The sequence below is a fragment of the Sus scrofa genome, chromosome 11 (assembly GCF_000003025.6).
Source record: "Sus scrofa isolate TJ Tabasco breed Duroc chromosome 11, Sscrofa11.1, whole genome shotgun sequence".
In the NCBI taxonomy this organism is placed as follows: Eukaryota; Metazoa; Chordata; class Mammalia; order Artiodactyla; family Suidae; genus Sus; species Sus scrofa.
In genome coordinates, this window is record NC_010453.5 from 15,907,989 (window position 1) to 15,924,776 (window position 16,788).

The following is a 16,788-nucleotide window of genomic DNA, read 5'->3' on the forward strand; positions in this document are numbered from 1 at the left end:
TAAAAATACAGGATACCTAGTCAGGTTTGGATTTCAGATAAACAATGAAGAATGTTTTAGTCTAAGTATGTCCCATGCAATGTTTGAGACATACTAAAAAGTTATTTGCTTTGGGTTTTTTTTTTTTTTTTCTTTTGTTTATTTTTCTTTTTTTGGCCACCTCTGAGCACATGGAGTTCCGGGCCAAGGAGCAGATCCTAGCCGCAGGTACCACCTAAACCATAGTTGTGGTAGCACTGGATCCTTAACCCACTCTGCCAGGCTGGGGATTGAACCTGCGTCCCAGAGCTCCCAAAACACAGCCAATCCCATTGCGCCACAGTGAGAACTCCTGAAAAAACTCCCATTTGTTGTGTATCTGAAATTCACTTTTATCTGGACATCTCGTCTTTTTACCCAGCAGCCTTAATTTGGGATAACCCATTAAGTATACGGGTGACTATAGCCTTAAATGCTTAAAAGGCATTATTTATAAGTGCTTGGTCCTTCTGGATTGCCCAGAGCTCCTTGAGGGCAGTCTTCAACCTTTGTGATCTGTTCCTCCTTTGACTCAGTAGCTCCCGGCACACAATAGATGTTTGTGGAGGACATGAAAGAGAGAAGAGCTAATAGGGTCAGGTTAGCCCAGCAGAAGGATTTACCCCAGGGGGGGGACTCTTTGCAGAGATACTTCCAGCTGCAAAACCGAGCTAGGACTGGGAAGGAAAGCAGGAGATTATCAGTAACTGAAGCCGCCACCCATAGGTGGGAGGGTCTGAGGGGAGACAGGTGTTGAGGAGAACTGGGGGCTGAGGTTGCTTGGTGGGACCTGACCTCGGTGGAACTGCTAAGGTCAAGACTACGGCCGGAGCTGGGGTCCCAGTGGATGGACGGTGGTGAACACGTGGGTTCTCCCGCTTTCTGTCCTGTCCTTCCTGCTTGTTCCTCCATGTGCTGGATTTAATCAGATACCAGCTGACAAGGGAGCCTGGGAAAGTGATTTGCAGGGGTCAGGCCCTGGGAGTGGAGCAGGGGGAGGGAGGAGCAGGGTCTGAGAGCACATGGGCGAGAGACAGGCATTGAATATCAGTCACTACCTTGACGGCTGAAATGCGTGTAGACCGGTTTTATCCAGAAGGGAGCTCTGCATTTGTTCACCCGTTTGCATGGTTAAGTATTTTTTGAATGAATGAAGGCATGGATGGATGGATGGTTATATGAATAGAGAGGAAGAGTCCCCCGTCACATATAACTTGCTCCTCTCACCTTTGTGAATGGGTATGTCACTTTCAAGGCACCGTTCCCTCCTCCCTGCATGGGGATGGGGGTCTGCTGGGCCCAGGCCCCGGGCTGGCCACCGTGAAGTGCTCAGAGGCCGTCCACACCACCTAGAGTGGTTCACACTCAGGAAGCACATCACAGAGGCCCCTGGTCCAAGGCAGGTTAGAATCAAGGCGACAAGGAAGGTGTAGTTCAGATGCTCTTGGGATTCAGAAGATAAGGGGAAAATCTAGCACGTGGCTGAGGGGCTCGCCCAGGCGTGATGTAAAGGTGGCCTTGGAGTTGGGCATGGGTGGGATTTCAGCGGGCAGGAAGGGGCCGGAGGGCACTCCAGGCAGGGGAGACAGGCCAGCACCTGGTGAAGGCCGTGGTCCTCTATCTCCTGGATCCTGTAGGAGGCTCCGACCTGGTCCCCCGGCTTCCTGCCTTTCAGCCTGTTCTCTGCTCCGCATTCACAGGTATACCTCTGCTGACACTCCAGAACCTTCCCTCTTGTATTGTACTGGAAGCGTCCTTATGGTGGTCCAGAAGCCCCCTCCCTCACCCTCCACCTCTCTGACCCCTGGCGGTTTCTCTTACCTGGCTTGTTCCCAACTGCAGGGGTTGTATGTGCCGGCCCCTCTGTGTGGGGCCCCCCTTCCCCAAGTCCACACAGTGCTCTTCGTTTCATGTATGTCCTTTTCCCAAAGCATATGTATTTTTATTTAGAAATATATAGGTTTGTGTCATATGCGGTGTTGTCATCTTTTTCACCCCGTAGCTTATCATAAACACAATTTGCAGGTCCATCCATCCATCTGCAGCTCCAAATTCAGTGGCTGCCTGGAGTTCCGGCATGTGGCTGTACCAGGACTTAGTTTCCTGGTTATTTTTCCATCTATGTTGTGTGAATGTGATTGTAAATAACACTGATAGGTTGTGATTGTGAGTAAAATTGTCCTTGAGGACAGGCTTCAAACTGTGCGCATGCTCAATTGTTTCCTTGTGATAAGTATCTGAAAGCGTAATTGCTATTCACACTGTATCAACATTATTTCATTCTGTCATAAATATTTATTGTGCTTCTACTCAGTACCAAGCAGTTAGAGATAGTTTTTAATTTAGTGGATTTTCAGAAAGCCAACTTAATTTCTGTGCCCATCCGTGGTGTTAGCCTAGGTTGGTAAAGGACCCAGAAGCACAGGCTTGTTTGGGATTTTGTGAATTTATTTAAACTTGCTTTAGCAGCTTTCAGAAGCCCAGAATGTAATTGAGTTATACCTCAGTGTTGGAGGAAATGTGAATATTATTGAAATTGTCGACCACAATATTTCGGTAGAAAGGCAAGTGAATCCAGAAAGTGATGACGGACTGGAAAAAGAGGGAGGGGCCGCACAGGTGCCGAAGGTGGGGTGGGGTGGAGGTGGGTGGAGGGTGGGATGTCACAGAGTCTGGGATCCAGGAGGTGGAGTCCTGGTGAGGAAGGACAAGGTGCAGGAGAGCAAAGCCTGCGGGCTGAGGGCAAGGTCTGTGCGCAGAGGAGCCGCCAAGCGCATGCTCAGAATGAGTGGACGTGGTTTCAGCACCTTCCAACAAATGAACACACCGTCCAGTCTGTGAGATTTATTCGGAAGAGAAACGTGCAGCGGTGGGCTCTTGTCCATGCAGGCCTCATGCCAGCCTCTGTCTTTTGCAGCTGTGGACTTTCAAATAATGAGAGTTCATCCTCAAGTGATGCCACTCTTTCCCACAAACTCTTGAAGGTTGTGTCACCACAACCGTGTGAGTTTCTGTTCACACTGGTCCGACCTGGTCCCCCGGCTTCCTGCCTTTCAGTCTGTTCTCCCCTCCGCATTCACAGGGATCCCGTCACTCTGCTGACACTCCAGAACCTTCCCCTCTTGTATTGTATGTGGAAGCGTCCTTATGGTGGTCCAGAAGCCCCCTCCCTCACCCTCCACCTCTCTGACTCCTGGCGGTTTCTCTTACCTGGCTTGTTCTCACCGCAGGGATGAAAACATTCTTTGTCTTGATCCGATTGATGTTTAGTTAGATCAGTCTGGGCGTGTGTGGCAGGCAGAATGATGGTCCCCTCTGGTCCCTGGAACTCAGCGGTGAAACAGCGGTCCTCTCAGTACCGAGCTGGACCAACTGGAAATCCACATGGAAAGAAATTACCCTTGACCATCACCTCACACCTATACCGATGTGAATTTGGGGTATATCAGTGACCTGAATGTGGAAGTTTATTTAAAATAACAAAGCTGCTAGCAGAAAACGTCATGAATATTTTGAGTGTTGAGATAGACACATTTCTTAGTAGAGCACAAAATGCAGTAACCATTGCAGTTGGTTCCGTTGGTTATAAGTTGGGCTTCATTAACTTCTTTTATCAAAAGAGATAACATTAGATGGAGGTGAAAAAACAAACCCCAGATTGGAGCTGATGTTTGCGGGGCCCAGTCGACTAAAGGTTCCTGTCCAGAATGTGTGTAAGACTTAGGCAAACAGTGAAGAAAGGGCCAACAACTCAATAAAGGAGCTTTGAGGCCTTTTGGTTCTCATGGGGAAGGAGTGGACCTCTGTGAACCAGGATGTGATGGTGGTTAGAGGACAGACCTGGTCTAGAAGCTGCCTTCACTACTTCATACTCTGAGGGCTTGGGGGCAAAGCAGTTAATTTCTTTCTTTCTTTTTTTTCTTTTTTGGTCTTTTTAAGGCTGCACCCACAGCATCTGGAGGTTCCCAGGCTAGGGGTCCAGTCAGAGCTGGAGCCACCGACCTACGCCACAGCCACAGCAACTCGGGATCCAAGCCTTGTCTTCGACCTACACCACAGCTCAGGGCAACACTGGATCCTTAACCCACTGAGCGAGGTCAGGGATCAAACCTACATCCTCATGGATGCTAGTCGGGTTCGTTAACCGCTGAGCCAGGACGGGAACTCCCAAAGCAGTTAATTTCTTATAACTCATTTCTTTATCTGCAAAATGGGGATGTAGTAGTATCTGCCACGTGCCACATCCAGTGTAAGGATTAAAAGTGCTTGGCAGAGTGCCTGGCGAGTTCTCACTGCTGCTGTCATCATCTCGTGAGAGCATTCATCTCACTGGAAGCTTCCATTCTTCAAGTACCAGCATATCTTCCAATGTCTATAATTGTGTGTCTCTGTCCGGTTGTGGGGAGGGAGAGACAGAGATGGAAACACCGGCCACCCCCCCATCCCCTCCAAGACTTTTCCCCTGAACCTCGTCAGGCTTGACCCTCCTGTTCCAAAAAAATTTACCTATTCTTCTAATTGGGATGATTTCTGATGTTTTATCCTAGAAAACTGTTCCAGCAACCACGTTGGGAACCACAGTGCTGAGAATGCCACGGGGTCCACTGCGGTTGGTACCCCCATGCCTGTGCAGGAAGGGGCTCCCCACCCTGGGGGCTCCCCACAAACCACCACCCCGGCCGCGCGTCCGAGATCCCGCAGGCCTCCGCTGCGGTGGCCCCGCAGAAGTGCTTCCTGCAGATCACAGGCATGACCTGCGCGTCCTGTGTGTCCAACATAGAGAGAAACCTGCAGAAAGAAGCTGGTGAGAGGTCTACACCACACTGAGCGGGGAAGGCTACTGTAGATGGTAGGGGGTAGACGGTGGGACGCCGCAGTCATCAAAGTGGGGCCATGTCCTCATCCTTGGGCGCCTCCCCTGCCCGCATTTTTCAGGAGCCCTGATAAGCCAGTGGCAAGTTCATTATATGACAGTATAGATGTTTGTCGAATGTTCTGGGGCACTTGGCATTCTCCTCTTAAAGCATTTAGTTTGAGATAAAGTGACCTCTCAGGAAGTTAGCGTGGGGGTTCCAGGTTAAAGGTCAAGATCCATTCCCTGAGTGGCCTCCCCAGCCAGCCTGTCCCAGTAGTCGTCTGGTTTTCCCTTCCAAAGCCATCACGCTCTTACTCTCAAATGAATGAAATAGCCTGCATTTCATGGCAAGGTTCCAGTTTTGAATATTCCGTCCCGCTGTCCCTGTAAACCGTGGAGTGTTGTGGAAATTTTATCCACAGCAAAGTTGTATCCTCTAAACGACATCGCCAGTCTGGCGTCTTAAAGCTGAAAGTGCAACGAAACTCCTGTCCCAGTTTTTCCGTGTGGGAAGTATCTTAACCATGATTCTGCCGGCCTCCAGGGTCACCTCCTCTCCTCCTGTGGCTCCGTGTGTCTTTTTGCGTAGACTCTTCGTGCCTCAGAATCGACCCTCAATTAGGATGATGCATCTCCAGCCTTTGGCTCACCAAGCTTCTAGCTTCCCGGAGCTCGCAGAGGTTGTCCTCAAACCCAGTTGTTCCAGGAGTTCCTGGGTGGTCCCCGGGCTGGCTGCTCAGAAAGGTCCGCTGTGTCTCGCAGGGCTCTCGTTTATCTTCCTGACTTGAATCCTTCATTTTATCCCTTATGGCGTCCTTTCTAAAACACATCATCCATTTCATTTATGTGAAGGAGCCTTCTCCTTCCGCCACCCCAGCTAAACAGTTGTGGTTGTAAGAGAGTACATAGGATTTCTTTTTCATTCGTAAAAGTGATTAAAAACTGAAAAAGGCAAGAAAGCAGTGTTTGAAGATTTTGTTTTCTTCTGTATATAAAAGTGAAGAGAAGGGGGAGTTTCTGTTGTGGTGCAGCGGAAATGAATACTAGGAACCATGAGGTTGCGGGTTCGATCCCTGGCCTCGCTCAGTGGATTAAGGATGCGGGGTTGCCGGTGAGCTGTGGTGTAGGTCACAGACTCGGCTTGGATCTGGTGTTGCTGTGGCTGTGGTGTAGGCTGGAGGCTGTAGCTCTGATTCAGCCCCTAGCCTGGGAATCTCCAAATCCCGCAGGTGCGGCCCTAAAAGCAAAAAAAAAAAAAAAAAAGTGGAGAGAAAAGTACCTCCCTAATGTAACTCTGCCCTTGCTTTGAGGCCTGTGCCCCCACCCCCCTCCGATGTCTTCTATCGCCTGACTCAAAACAGCCCCCTCCCCAGGGCAGCAGCACAGGCTGTGCCAGGGAGCTGGGCAGACCTGGAGCTTCAGACCCCACCCAGGCCCACTACACCAGAGCCCGTGTGCCACAAGATTGCAGGTGATTCATATGCCCATTGCACCCATTAACGTGTGAGAAGTATTGTTCTAGAACAGTGGCTCTCAGTTGGGTGTACGTTAGAATCACCTGGGGAGCTTTAAAGAGAAAACGCACCCACCCTGAGAGATTCCGATTTAATCATCTGTCTGGGTTAAGGCCGGGCACAGTGATGGTTGAAAGTCCCCCAGGTGATCCTAAGGTGCAGCCGAGTGTGAGAACCACTGTGTGGAAGCTTCTGGGGCAGAGGTTTCTCTTTGGTAGCTTACATGGACCATGTCCTGCCAAGGCTGGGCCTGGAGTGTCAGAGCTGTGCCCCCCTGGTTTCAGGCATTCTCTCCGTGCTGGTGGCCTTGATGGCGGGAAAGGCAGAGGTGAAGTACAACCCGGACGTCATCCAGCCCCTGGAGATAGCGCAGCTCATCCGGGACCTGGGCTTCGAGGCCACGGTGCTGGAGGACTACAAGGGCTCAGACGGCGACCTGGAGCTGGTGGTAAGCAGGGCCAGGCGGGGCCGAGGGCTGCAGGCCTCCGGCATCCTGACAGCAGCCGGGCTGAGACCAGGACACTGCCCCATCCTGCACGCATCCTTCTCCTTGATGGGTTTTCCTTGGAAACCAGCGGCAAGGAGCTGCCTGTTCATTCTGTGAAGGAATGTCCATTATGTCAGAAAGTCACCAGAGTGCGTCCTGCTGGGCGCATCAGGGTATCAGGAGGTTGAAGATGGTGGCGGAGGAGGCATTAGAGATGGCGCTTGTCCTGAACTTGGTGGATCGAGGGAACATGCCCCGTATGGCTGAGAGGGAAGCTGGAAGCCAGAGGTGTCCCGGCTGCAGGGTGTGAGTCAGCAAGCTGGCCAGTGGCACCAGTGCCACCTGATGGAGTGGGCCTGATCATAGGCACAGGGGTATCTAGACAGTCCTAAGTGACCAGAGTGTCCCTAAGCGCTCGGTCTGGCTGGACACCAGGGATGGTCACTGTCCCCGGTGAGGTTGGGACAGGTAGGGACGAGGTGGGGGCATTGTTTACTGTCTGCCCACTGTTGCTGGCCATGCAGGTCAACAAATCATTGAAAACAGCAGATAAATCTAGTATTTCCAGTGTGCTGTGTTGGTAAGTGCCTCTGTGCAAAGCTCTTTTCCTCAAATAAAGGCTTAAAGGGGGAGTTCCTGTCATGGTTCAGTGGTAACGATCCCAACTAGTATCCATGAGGGTGCAGGTTCCATCCCTGGCCTCACTCAGTGGGTTAAGGATCGGCGTGGCTGTGGCTGTGGTGCAGGCCGGCAGCTGTAGCTCCGATTCAACCCCTGGCCTGGAAACTTCCATATGCTGTGGAGGTGGCCCTAAACAGACCAAAAAAAAAAAAAAAAAAAAAAAAATTTAAAGGAACTCATAAGGTATTGAGTCATGCTGTTTACAGAGGTGAAAGGGACTTACTTCCTTGCTGTTCAGTCACTGCTGTTCAGTCACTGCTGTCAGTGGTAAGTAAATGTTTGAAGAAAACGGTCTGAGGACACAAGTGGCACTTCAGGCCTCTGATAAGTGGTGTTCTTTGCACAGCAAATCCTTTGCTCTGGACGGGCCTTGGTGTGTGCAGAGGGGCCCCGTGTGCTCACTGGGGGTACAGCCTGAATTGGCCTCTGGACATGAGCAGGGCCCCGCTGTGTACCTCTAGGTCCAGATGTGCACGTCTCTGCTCAGACCACGGTGTGGCAAAGCTAGACTGACTGTTAGTGGGGAAGGTGAAAACATTTTTTTGAACAATTTTTCTCTCGCTTTTTTTTTCTTTCTTTTTTTAAGGGCACACTTGTGGCATATGGACGTTCCCAGCCTAGGGGGCGAATCAGAGCCACAGCTGCCAGCCTACACTGCACCTCGCAGCAGCGCTAGGTCCTTAACCCACTGATTGAGGCCAAGGATCAGACTTGCATCCTCATGGGTATTAGTCAGGTTCTTAACCCACTGAGCCACAATGGGAACTCCTGAACAATTTTTAAAATTACATTGTTCTTAAAAACTAAGCCGTATGAGTAGTTATATCGTCACCACGTGTTCAGGCTTTTCATTCTGTCATTAGCATTCCAGGAAGTGCTGACCACTGATGCTCAGAAGAGCGAGTTGCCTGGCTTGCCTGACACATGGCTCCCTGGGAACCCCTCTCTCACTTCAGTGTAGAAGCACGGGGCGGTGACGTGTGTAACTGAGATAACGCAGAGTGGCTGGGAGTCCAGCCTAGGTCCTTGCCCTCTGCTCAGTGACTGGTCTTCTGTCCCCACAATGGGGAAGAACCACTGTTCATACCCCCGGGGGGAAGTCCAGGGTGGCAGTCTTGTCCCCGGAGGTTAGGGGTCCTGCGTCTGGGGAAGGAGGACAGACTCACGGCTGCCTATTAATCCAGCTCTCCGTGTCTGTTTTTTTTGTCTTTTTGCCATTTTCTTGGGCTGCTCCTGCGGCATATGGAGGTTCCCAGGCTAGGGGTGGAGTTGGAGCTGTACCGCCGGCCTACACCACAGCCACAGCCACGCGGGATCCGCGTCTGTGACCTACACCACAGCTCAAGGCAACGCCAGATCCCCAACCCACTGGGCAAGGCCAGGGATCGAACCCGCAACCTCATGGTTCCTAGTCGGATTCGTTAACCCCTGTGCCACCACGGGAACTCCTCCCCGTGTCCCTTTGACGGGCCCCTCTGGCTCCTGGGTGAGCGCGAGCGTTGTCGTCCTCTGCTGCAGGTCACGGGGATGACCTGCACTTCCTGTGTTCACAACATAGAGTCCAGACTCACTCGGACGAACGGCGTCACCTACGCCTCCGTGGCCCTCGCCACCAGCAAAGCCCACGTGAAGTTTGATCCTGAACTGATCGGTCCGCGGGATATTGTCAGAATTATCGAGGTCAGTCATTCATCAGAAAATAGCGTACCCACTTTTTGTAAAATCAGTGTTTATAACTGTGATAGAAGAATCTGAAATCCTTTAGGTTGTTCCATGGAAATAAGGTGACTCATTTTAAAATGAACCGTGAGGTTAAATATCAGATAATCTGAGCAGGAAAATCAGTGACTGGGTAAGAAAAAGGAGGACAAAAAAGGCATTATTATTAATTTCAGATATTCGCTAAGATTCCTAGCACGTGTTGTTAAATGGCCGAATTGTCATTTTTAAATATTATTTACGTCTGTGCCACGTATGTACGGACCAAAGGAATGTTGGTGTTGGGAAGAATGACACCGCGTTTGACCACAGCCCGGGGCCTGCTTTATCGTGGGAGAGCGTAGCCATTTCTCCTTGGAAAAATCAGGGTGATCTCTTGCTCCTCCACCTTGTTCCTCCCTCTCTTGTCCACACACGTTCCGTGTCCTCTCTCAGGTTTGTGTCATAATCACACCGGAACAGGTGGTCTGACTGGGTGAGGTCAACACTGAACAGGATTAACTCGAACCAACTAATGGGGAAGTTGAGCAGGAACTACTACTTAGAGAACTGCTTGTGAAATGAAACATTTCGTAGCAGGCTTCGCATGGTCTTTAATTTTCGTGTGAGTGTGTGTGTGAGTGTGTGTGTGTGTGTGTGTGTGTGTGTGTTAGAGCATATGTTGTCTGTTGTATAGCCTAGCAGAGCTCTTTGGCCTGCACATAACTGCTACTGATGTTGAAACAGCGCCTCAGCCTCGGATGAGATGTTTATCAGATGAGGAAAGATTCCCCCAGAGAAGTGAAGGAACTTTGATGCCTGGTACCCAGCTAAAGCTTGGAAACTGACACTCTGGCCCCGATCGCACAGTTCCAAGCTCCGCGGGCCTTGAGTTTGTACCACCCCATGGGGCTTAGGGAACAGTAGCGATAGGACGTGATGATAGGGAGAGTCCCACCGGTGCTCGGAGCACTGCTCCAGCGCCCTTCTTGTGTAGGGGGCCTTTGAAGGCCTCCACCCAGCCCGCAGCAGCCCCCGCTTTGTCCTTATTTAAGGAATATTGCCAGTGTCTGGCCCCCATTCCTGAAGCTCTGGGGCATCTTTTCCTGATGTAATTAGGCCAGTATTCGCTGCAAGGACTCGTCTTCACGTGGTCTTCCACGGTCTTTCTCTCATCATGCCTTCTAATTTTTGTGTAAAATCCCAGCATCAGCGTCCTGGGGCCCCTCTTTATCTGTGCTGACTGATAGGATATTTCCTGACCGCCTTTCTGGTGTAATTTCATAAGGGGAACGAGAGATTTAGTGATCAGATCAAATGAGACCGAGGGGTGGAGGGCCGAGGTGGCAAAAGATGTGCTCGAGATGATCCCTAAAAACCCGCAGATCCTGATGGAGCCAAGGTCAGCCGGGTGGGAGAGGCCTGGGCTGGAGCCCAGGGACCCGCGGCCGGATCCAGGGCTTTATTGATGCTGTGGCTTTGGACGGGGGTCTTCCATTTCCTCCTGCTGAGCACAAACGCCCCTGACCACTCGACACTGGGGATTCCTTAACTCGCAAACCACGAGTTGATAACTCAGCATCGATCAGCTCAGGGCTTCCAGCGCCCACTGCCTCTGCCCGCGGGAGGAGGCCTCTGACAGGGTCTGTGGGGGAGGTCCGGGTACAGAAGTCGTGAGCAGAACAACAGTACAGGCTTCTGCGGCAATTTTCGATCATCGTTCTCCTTTCCAAAGACGTGAAATGCTCTCTGCCAGTGCCTGTTCTAACCAAGTGCTCTCTGTCTTGTCTCCTCTTTTTAATGACAAGGAAATCGGCTTTCACGCCTCCCTGGCCCAGAGGAACCCCAAGGCTCATCACTTGGATCACAAGGTGGAAATAAAGCAGTAGGTAGAACAGAACAGCACGCCCTCGTCTGTCTCAGGCTCCCTCTCCGAGGACCTGCCTCTGCCTTGATCTGCTGCCCCAGCTCCCTCAGCACTTTGTAATGTTAATCCTTTAAAACAGTGCTGTCCCGCGGAGCCTTCTCCTGGGACAAAAATGCTCTGTATCCACACTGCCCAGTATGAAATGCAGCCGGCGTGACCGAGGAACTGAATTTTTAATGTCACTCAATTTTAACTGATTTTAACTTAAATAGCTACCTGTGGCTGCCTAACAGATTGACAGCACTTATGTTGGGAGGGAGGGAGTGTGGATTCTTTCTTTCCACAATATTTTAAGACTTTACTGGAATGGGTTCCAATAGAAAGAAAACGGCCCAGGAAGCAGGAAACCTGAGCTCCTTCATTGTTGCAGATGTTCACTTATTCATTCAACAAACCTAAGATCGCTGTCATATGCAGGGCACTGTGCCGGGTGCTAGGGGTGAATAAGATGTCCTCCCTACCTTAGAGGAGCCCATTGTCAGGCAGGAAAGAGGATGAGCAATGCTTCAGGTGGGATCGAGGAAGTCTGGGGAGCTGACACGCAGGGGACCTGTGATCTGAGCCTCAAAGAATGAGTGGAAGTTTGTCAGGCTGAGGGAGGGGTGGGGTGGAAGCGAGGTCTTCCAGGGGCTTGGAGGCAGGGGTCCTTCAGAGATTCCTATGTGGTTTGCTCTGCTTCACATGCCTGGAGCATGGGAGGGGACTGACTGGAGAGGCATCTGGAAAGCGAGTGGGGTGAATTCTCGGGGCCTTGGGCATCAGCCTGGGAGCGTAAGGCTCTGATGGCGCAGGCCCATGGTTTTCAGATTAGGGATGAGGCATCTGCTCCCATTGAGCTTCCATAGCCACTTCCTTGGGATTTCAAGGATGCTGAAGCTGACATGAGACCATGGCTGTCACATGTGACCCCAAATTCAAACTTCATCAAGACAGCTGCACTGTCCACACTGACTCTATTTTAAAATAATAGTTTAAAAGTTGAGTGTGTAGGAGTTCCCGTCATGGCTCAACAGAAACGAATCTGACTAGCATCCATGAGGATGCAAGTTCAAGCCCTGGCCTTACTCAGTGGGTTAAGGATCCGGCGTTGCCATGAGCTGTGGTGTAGGTCACAGATGCAGCTTGAATCTGGCGTGGCTGTGGCGTAGGCCAGCAGCTATAGCTCTGATTTGACCCCTAGCCTGGGGACCTCCATATGCCACAGGCATGGCCCTAAAAAGACCAAAAAAAAAAAAAAAAAAAGTTGAGTGTTTGAGTAAGTTTATACTAATGAAATGTTGCTTTTATCTGATTTCTTGTTGGGAGTCTGTTTGAGATTGCATTCTGGAAAAGGTGCAGTTGGCAGCCATAGACTGAGGGTGGTTAACTTCTCTGGGGCTGAATTCTCAGCATCCAGGCCTCTGTTGTCTCAGCTGTAGCCTGGAGGTACCACGGCAGCCCCAGGCAGGCAGGGACTATCTAAATGTCTCTGGAGCATCCCTGCAGCGAAGTTTAGACTTTTGATGTCCCCTCAGATAGCCAACGTAGGGAGAGAGCTTTCCTTTCCATTCAGCCCTTGGCGGTCTGTCCCAGACATGTGACAGAGACAAGTCTCAAACTGTCCTCAGGAGGAGACTGGCCCAGAAGCCAGGTGACAGGCGTTACCTGATATATGTGTGATGCTGCGTTGCTTTACAGGTGGAAGAAGTCTTTCCTGTGCAGCCTCGTGTTTGGCATCCCCGTCATGGGTTTAATGATCTATATGCTGATACCCAGCCACGGGCCCCACGAGGCTATGGTCCTGGACCACAACATCATCCCAGGACTGTCCATCCTGAATCTCATCTTCTTTATCTTGTGTACCTTTGTCCAGGTGCGTATCAGAAGCGGGGAGGCCAACCTGCCCTGCGTGCCTGTGTGTGGCCAGCCCTGCTCTGCTCGCTTTAGGCCAGCACGGCCCCTCAGCATTGCCACTTTCCCCACCACTCAGTCACTTGCTGCTTTTTTCTGACTGTGACCAGCTGGGTGGCATCCTGTAACACAGGGAATGAGAAAGGACCTGGTTTCACTGTCACTTCCATGGATGACTGAACTTCCCCTGGAGCAGCACGCCCTTGGCTACAAGTGATTCAGCGTGTCTCTAATTTGCTTATTGTTCAGCTGGATCCACCTTTGCTGTGTGAAGCAGCAGCTGGACCACCCTGGAGCTCATGCTGCTCTTTAGCATCTTGAGTGACTGAAATGTGGTCCTGAGGAATCCTAAGTTAAAAGGGACAGGCCTCCTGGAACTTCTCCCCAGGGACCACATCAGGGGCTAGCTGTGTTTCCAGTGGGAAGTGTGCCATCCGTTCATTTTGAAATATAAAACTCCTGACTTAATATAAGAATGTTTAGGAGTTCCCATTGTGGCTCAGTGGGAATGAACCCGACTCGTATCCATGAGGATGCGGGTTCCATCCCTGTCCTCGCTCAGTGGGTAAGGATCTGGCGTGAGCTGTGGTCCAGGTCATAGATTCGGCTTGGATCTGGCGTGGCTGTGGATGGCAGCTGTGGATCCAATTCAATCCCTAGCCTGAGAACTTCCATATGCCTCAGGTGTGGCCCTGAAAAAGAAAAAAGGAATGTTTCGTTTAAGACTATTTGGGGACAGGTGTTTATAGGCTAAATTTGTTTTTTCAGTATTTTCTTTGTAATTACCAATGTATGTCTATTGTAAAGAATTCAAGCTATTCCGAAGTAGAAGAATAAAGGGAGAATATATTTTTTCACTGTTCATACCCTGCCCCCCGGGGTCACCTTAGTACCTTAGTGTTATGGCCAGTTGGGCATGTATCTTTCCAGATCTTCATCTATTAAAAACAAAGAAACTCGTATTTACATGCCCATGTGTGAGCGTGTCCCTAGTCACCAATACAGACGCAGCCTTTTCTTTGAGCTGAGATAGGATTGTACTGGATGAGCTGATTCGTAACTGGCCGTTTCACTTCCCCACCACTACATACATCTCTCCCACCCGTGGTTAGGGATCTAGAACATTCTCTGCAGGGTCCACGCAGCACTGTCCACAGCATAAGCGCCCCGCGATTTCCCTCTCCATGCTCCCCGTCCTCCCGTTGATGGACGTTAGGCTCTTGACGTCCTCTGGGTTGTAACGGGCCCCCTTGATCGTCCTCTCCCGTGGCCAGAAGTCCCCTGCGTCAGGGCGCGCGTTTCATACACACCAGTTACGGAGCACAAGCGCCATCAGAGTGGTGGCTGAGCCCCGGGTCTTGGCAGCCCCGAGGGGCTTCCGGTGGCCTGCTGGTCACAGCGTCCCTCTCCTGACTGTCTTTCAGTTCCTCGGCGGCTGGTACTTCTACGTCCAGGCCTACAAGTCCCTGAGACACGGGGCGGCCAACATGGACGTGCTCATCGTGCTGGCCACCAGCGTCGCCTACGCCTACTCTCTGGTCATCCTGGTGGTGGCCATCGCCGAACGAGCCGAGCGGAGCCCCGTGACCTTCTTCGACACCCCCCCCATGCTCTTCGTGTTCATTGCGCTGGGCCGGTGGCTGGAACACGTGGCAAAGGTAACTGCAGCCGCGGGCTCGAGGAGGAACTGTTTCCTCGGTAACACAAACCGTTCTTCCCCCGAACCCCGTGTTTAGAGTTACTAATGATACACAGTCCAGAGCAAGACTTAAAGAAACGTGAAACCCACATATATAATTAGGCGCTCCAACCGCTAATCTCCAAATGGGTCGCCACTTCTGAAATCCCAGATAATCTGGTTAATTATTAAAACCTTTGTTCAGGCGCGTCGTGCGGGGGAAGGAACCCTGGATTTCAGGTCAGAGCTCGCACCGTCTCTCGGGACATAACCGAGTGTGTAGCTTACTGGTCTAGAAATCCACATTTCCGCCACAGGGTCGTGCCGTTTTGAGCGCCGAGCGTTGTTCCCAGGTGTCAAAACATTCTGTAAGAGTGTGGGACTCAGGTCCTAAAAGAAATGAGATTGAACCTAAAAGAGTCGCTGGGTAGTTTGGTATTGTTTCTTCAATCTGAAATGTAATTCACAGAGTTTAGTTGACACTGTACGCTCAGTGTGGTGGTGGCACGGCCGCGTGGGCAGGAGCAGTGTGTGGTACCCATCCTGGGAGAGCCTGCAGGTGTGCGGGTCTGCAGGGTTTTCTCTAACACCAGCCTCGGGAGTGACGGTCCGGGTTTGCTTGGGCCGCTCACTATAGCGCTCATTCTATGTTCTGCTTATTTCTTAGAGCAAAACCTCAGAAGCTCTTGCCAAACTCATGTCTCTACAAGCCACAGAAGCCACTGTCGTGACCTTTGGCAAGGACAACTTAATTGTCAGGTGGGTTATCTTCATCCAAAGTCCTTGGTCCGTTTATAACATATCAGCCCGGGTGCTGCACGCCCCACACCCTTCGCCTGCAGGACGTCCACTAGCCCTTGCAGGGCCGGCACCTGTGGCACAGCAGGGTCCTGCCTCTTGGTCTGGTCGAGTCAACAAGGCTCTGACACACTAAAGATAAGCCAGAGTTCAGGGGGTGTAGGTTTGCTCAAGGGCACGTGAGAGGCACAGACAGTGTTTCTAGATCAGGAGGCTGGTGAGAGTCCAGGGGAGCTTCACAGGACGTGGCGTACAAGCAGCGTCCCCCTCACGCCGTCTGGAGGATTCAGACACACTGAGAGATCGGGGTTCTGCCGCCAAAGAATAAACATGAGAGTGGTATTTTTCTTCGTAAATTTGGCAGATATTAAAAACAATAATGATTATTATCATTATTCCTGGGACTTAGCATTTAATCTTTGTCAGACTGTGCTAACCTGTTTGTAGCTAATCTATCCCCTCCCCCACCAAAAAAAAAAAAAAATGACAAACCTTTATTCTTATTCCCCTTGGGGTAGAGAGGCAGATACTGAGGCTCAGAGAGGCTAAGCCACTGGCCCAGGGTCACACAGATATTAAGGGGTGGGATTAGGACATATCCTACCTTGTTGGTTCCAGAGTCCATGCTCTTTACAAGTACTGACTCTCAAAGCATGTTTAATAACATGGACATTTTTACAAGTTAGGCATCCGTATTTCCCCATGAGCTTCATTTCCCTGTTCTAGGCAACGGTTATTTATAGGCCTCCTTCAGCACGTGGTACTTTCTTCCCTGAGTGCCGCTTGCTGTTTCCTTGGTGGACTTTCTTTGCACTCCTCTTTCCTTAAATGCGGGTGACCGTCGGGGCTTCAGGGCTGGCCCAGTGTCTTTGTGTGTTAGAGGCTGCTGCAGGCCCCTCCTCTCAAACCCTCCTTAGACACCGGTGTCCGCCTGCCTGGGGGAGGCTCACAAAGACTCTGGTCGCCCTGCCTCTCCTGCCCGGCATCGCCCGCCATGCCCTGTCCCGGCCCCTTCCTCCTCCTCCTCCTCTGGTGACCCCTTCCCTTCCCTCCTCTGTACACCCGGGCTCCAGCCTCTTGATTCCAGCTCCGCAGGTGCTGGCGGCCCCAGCCACTGCCCCTCTCACGGGCACCTGGCTTGCGCAGGCCACCCTGTCTCTCCCCGAAAGCCCTGCAGCAGCCCCTCCCTGGCCTCCCGCCTCCAGCCGTGGCTCCGTCCTGATATTTTCCACATTCAAAGCA

At 51.4% G+C, this 16,788-nt stretch overlaps 1 protein-coding gene across 1 annotated transcript in view; it reads left to right on the forward strand.

The window, feature by feature from the left end:
• Positions 1-16,788, forward strand: part of ATP7B (ATPase copper transporting beta) — a 49,522-nt gene that overhangs the window by 15,440 nt on the left and 17,294 nt on the right. The window contains 8 exon segments of the mRNA XM_021065286.1: positions 4,566-4,670; positions 4,673-4,822; positions 6,672-6,835; positions 9,074-9,235; positions 11,062-11,138; positions 12,858-13,032; positions 14,495-14,728; positions 15,416-15,507. Of these exon segments, the coding sequence (XP_020920945.1) occupies positions 4,566-4,670; positions 4,673-4,822; positions 6,672-6,835; positions 9,074-9,235; positions 11,062-11,138; positions 12,858-13,032; positions 14,495-14,728; positions 15,416-15,507 (1,159 nt within the window).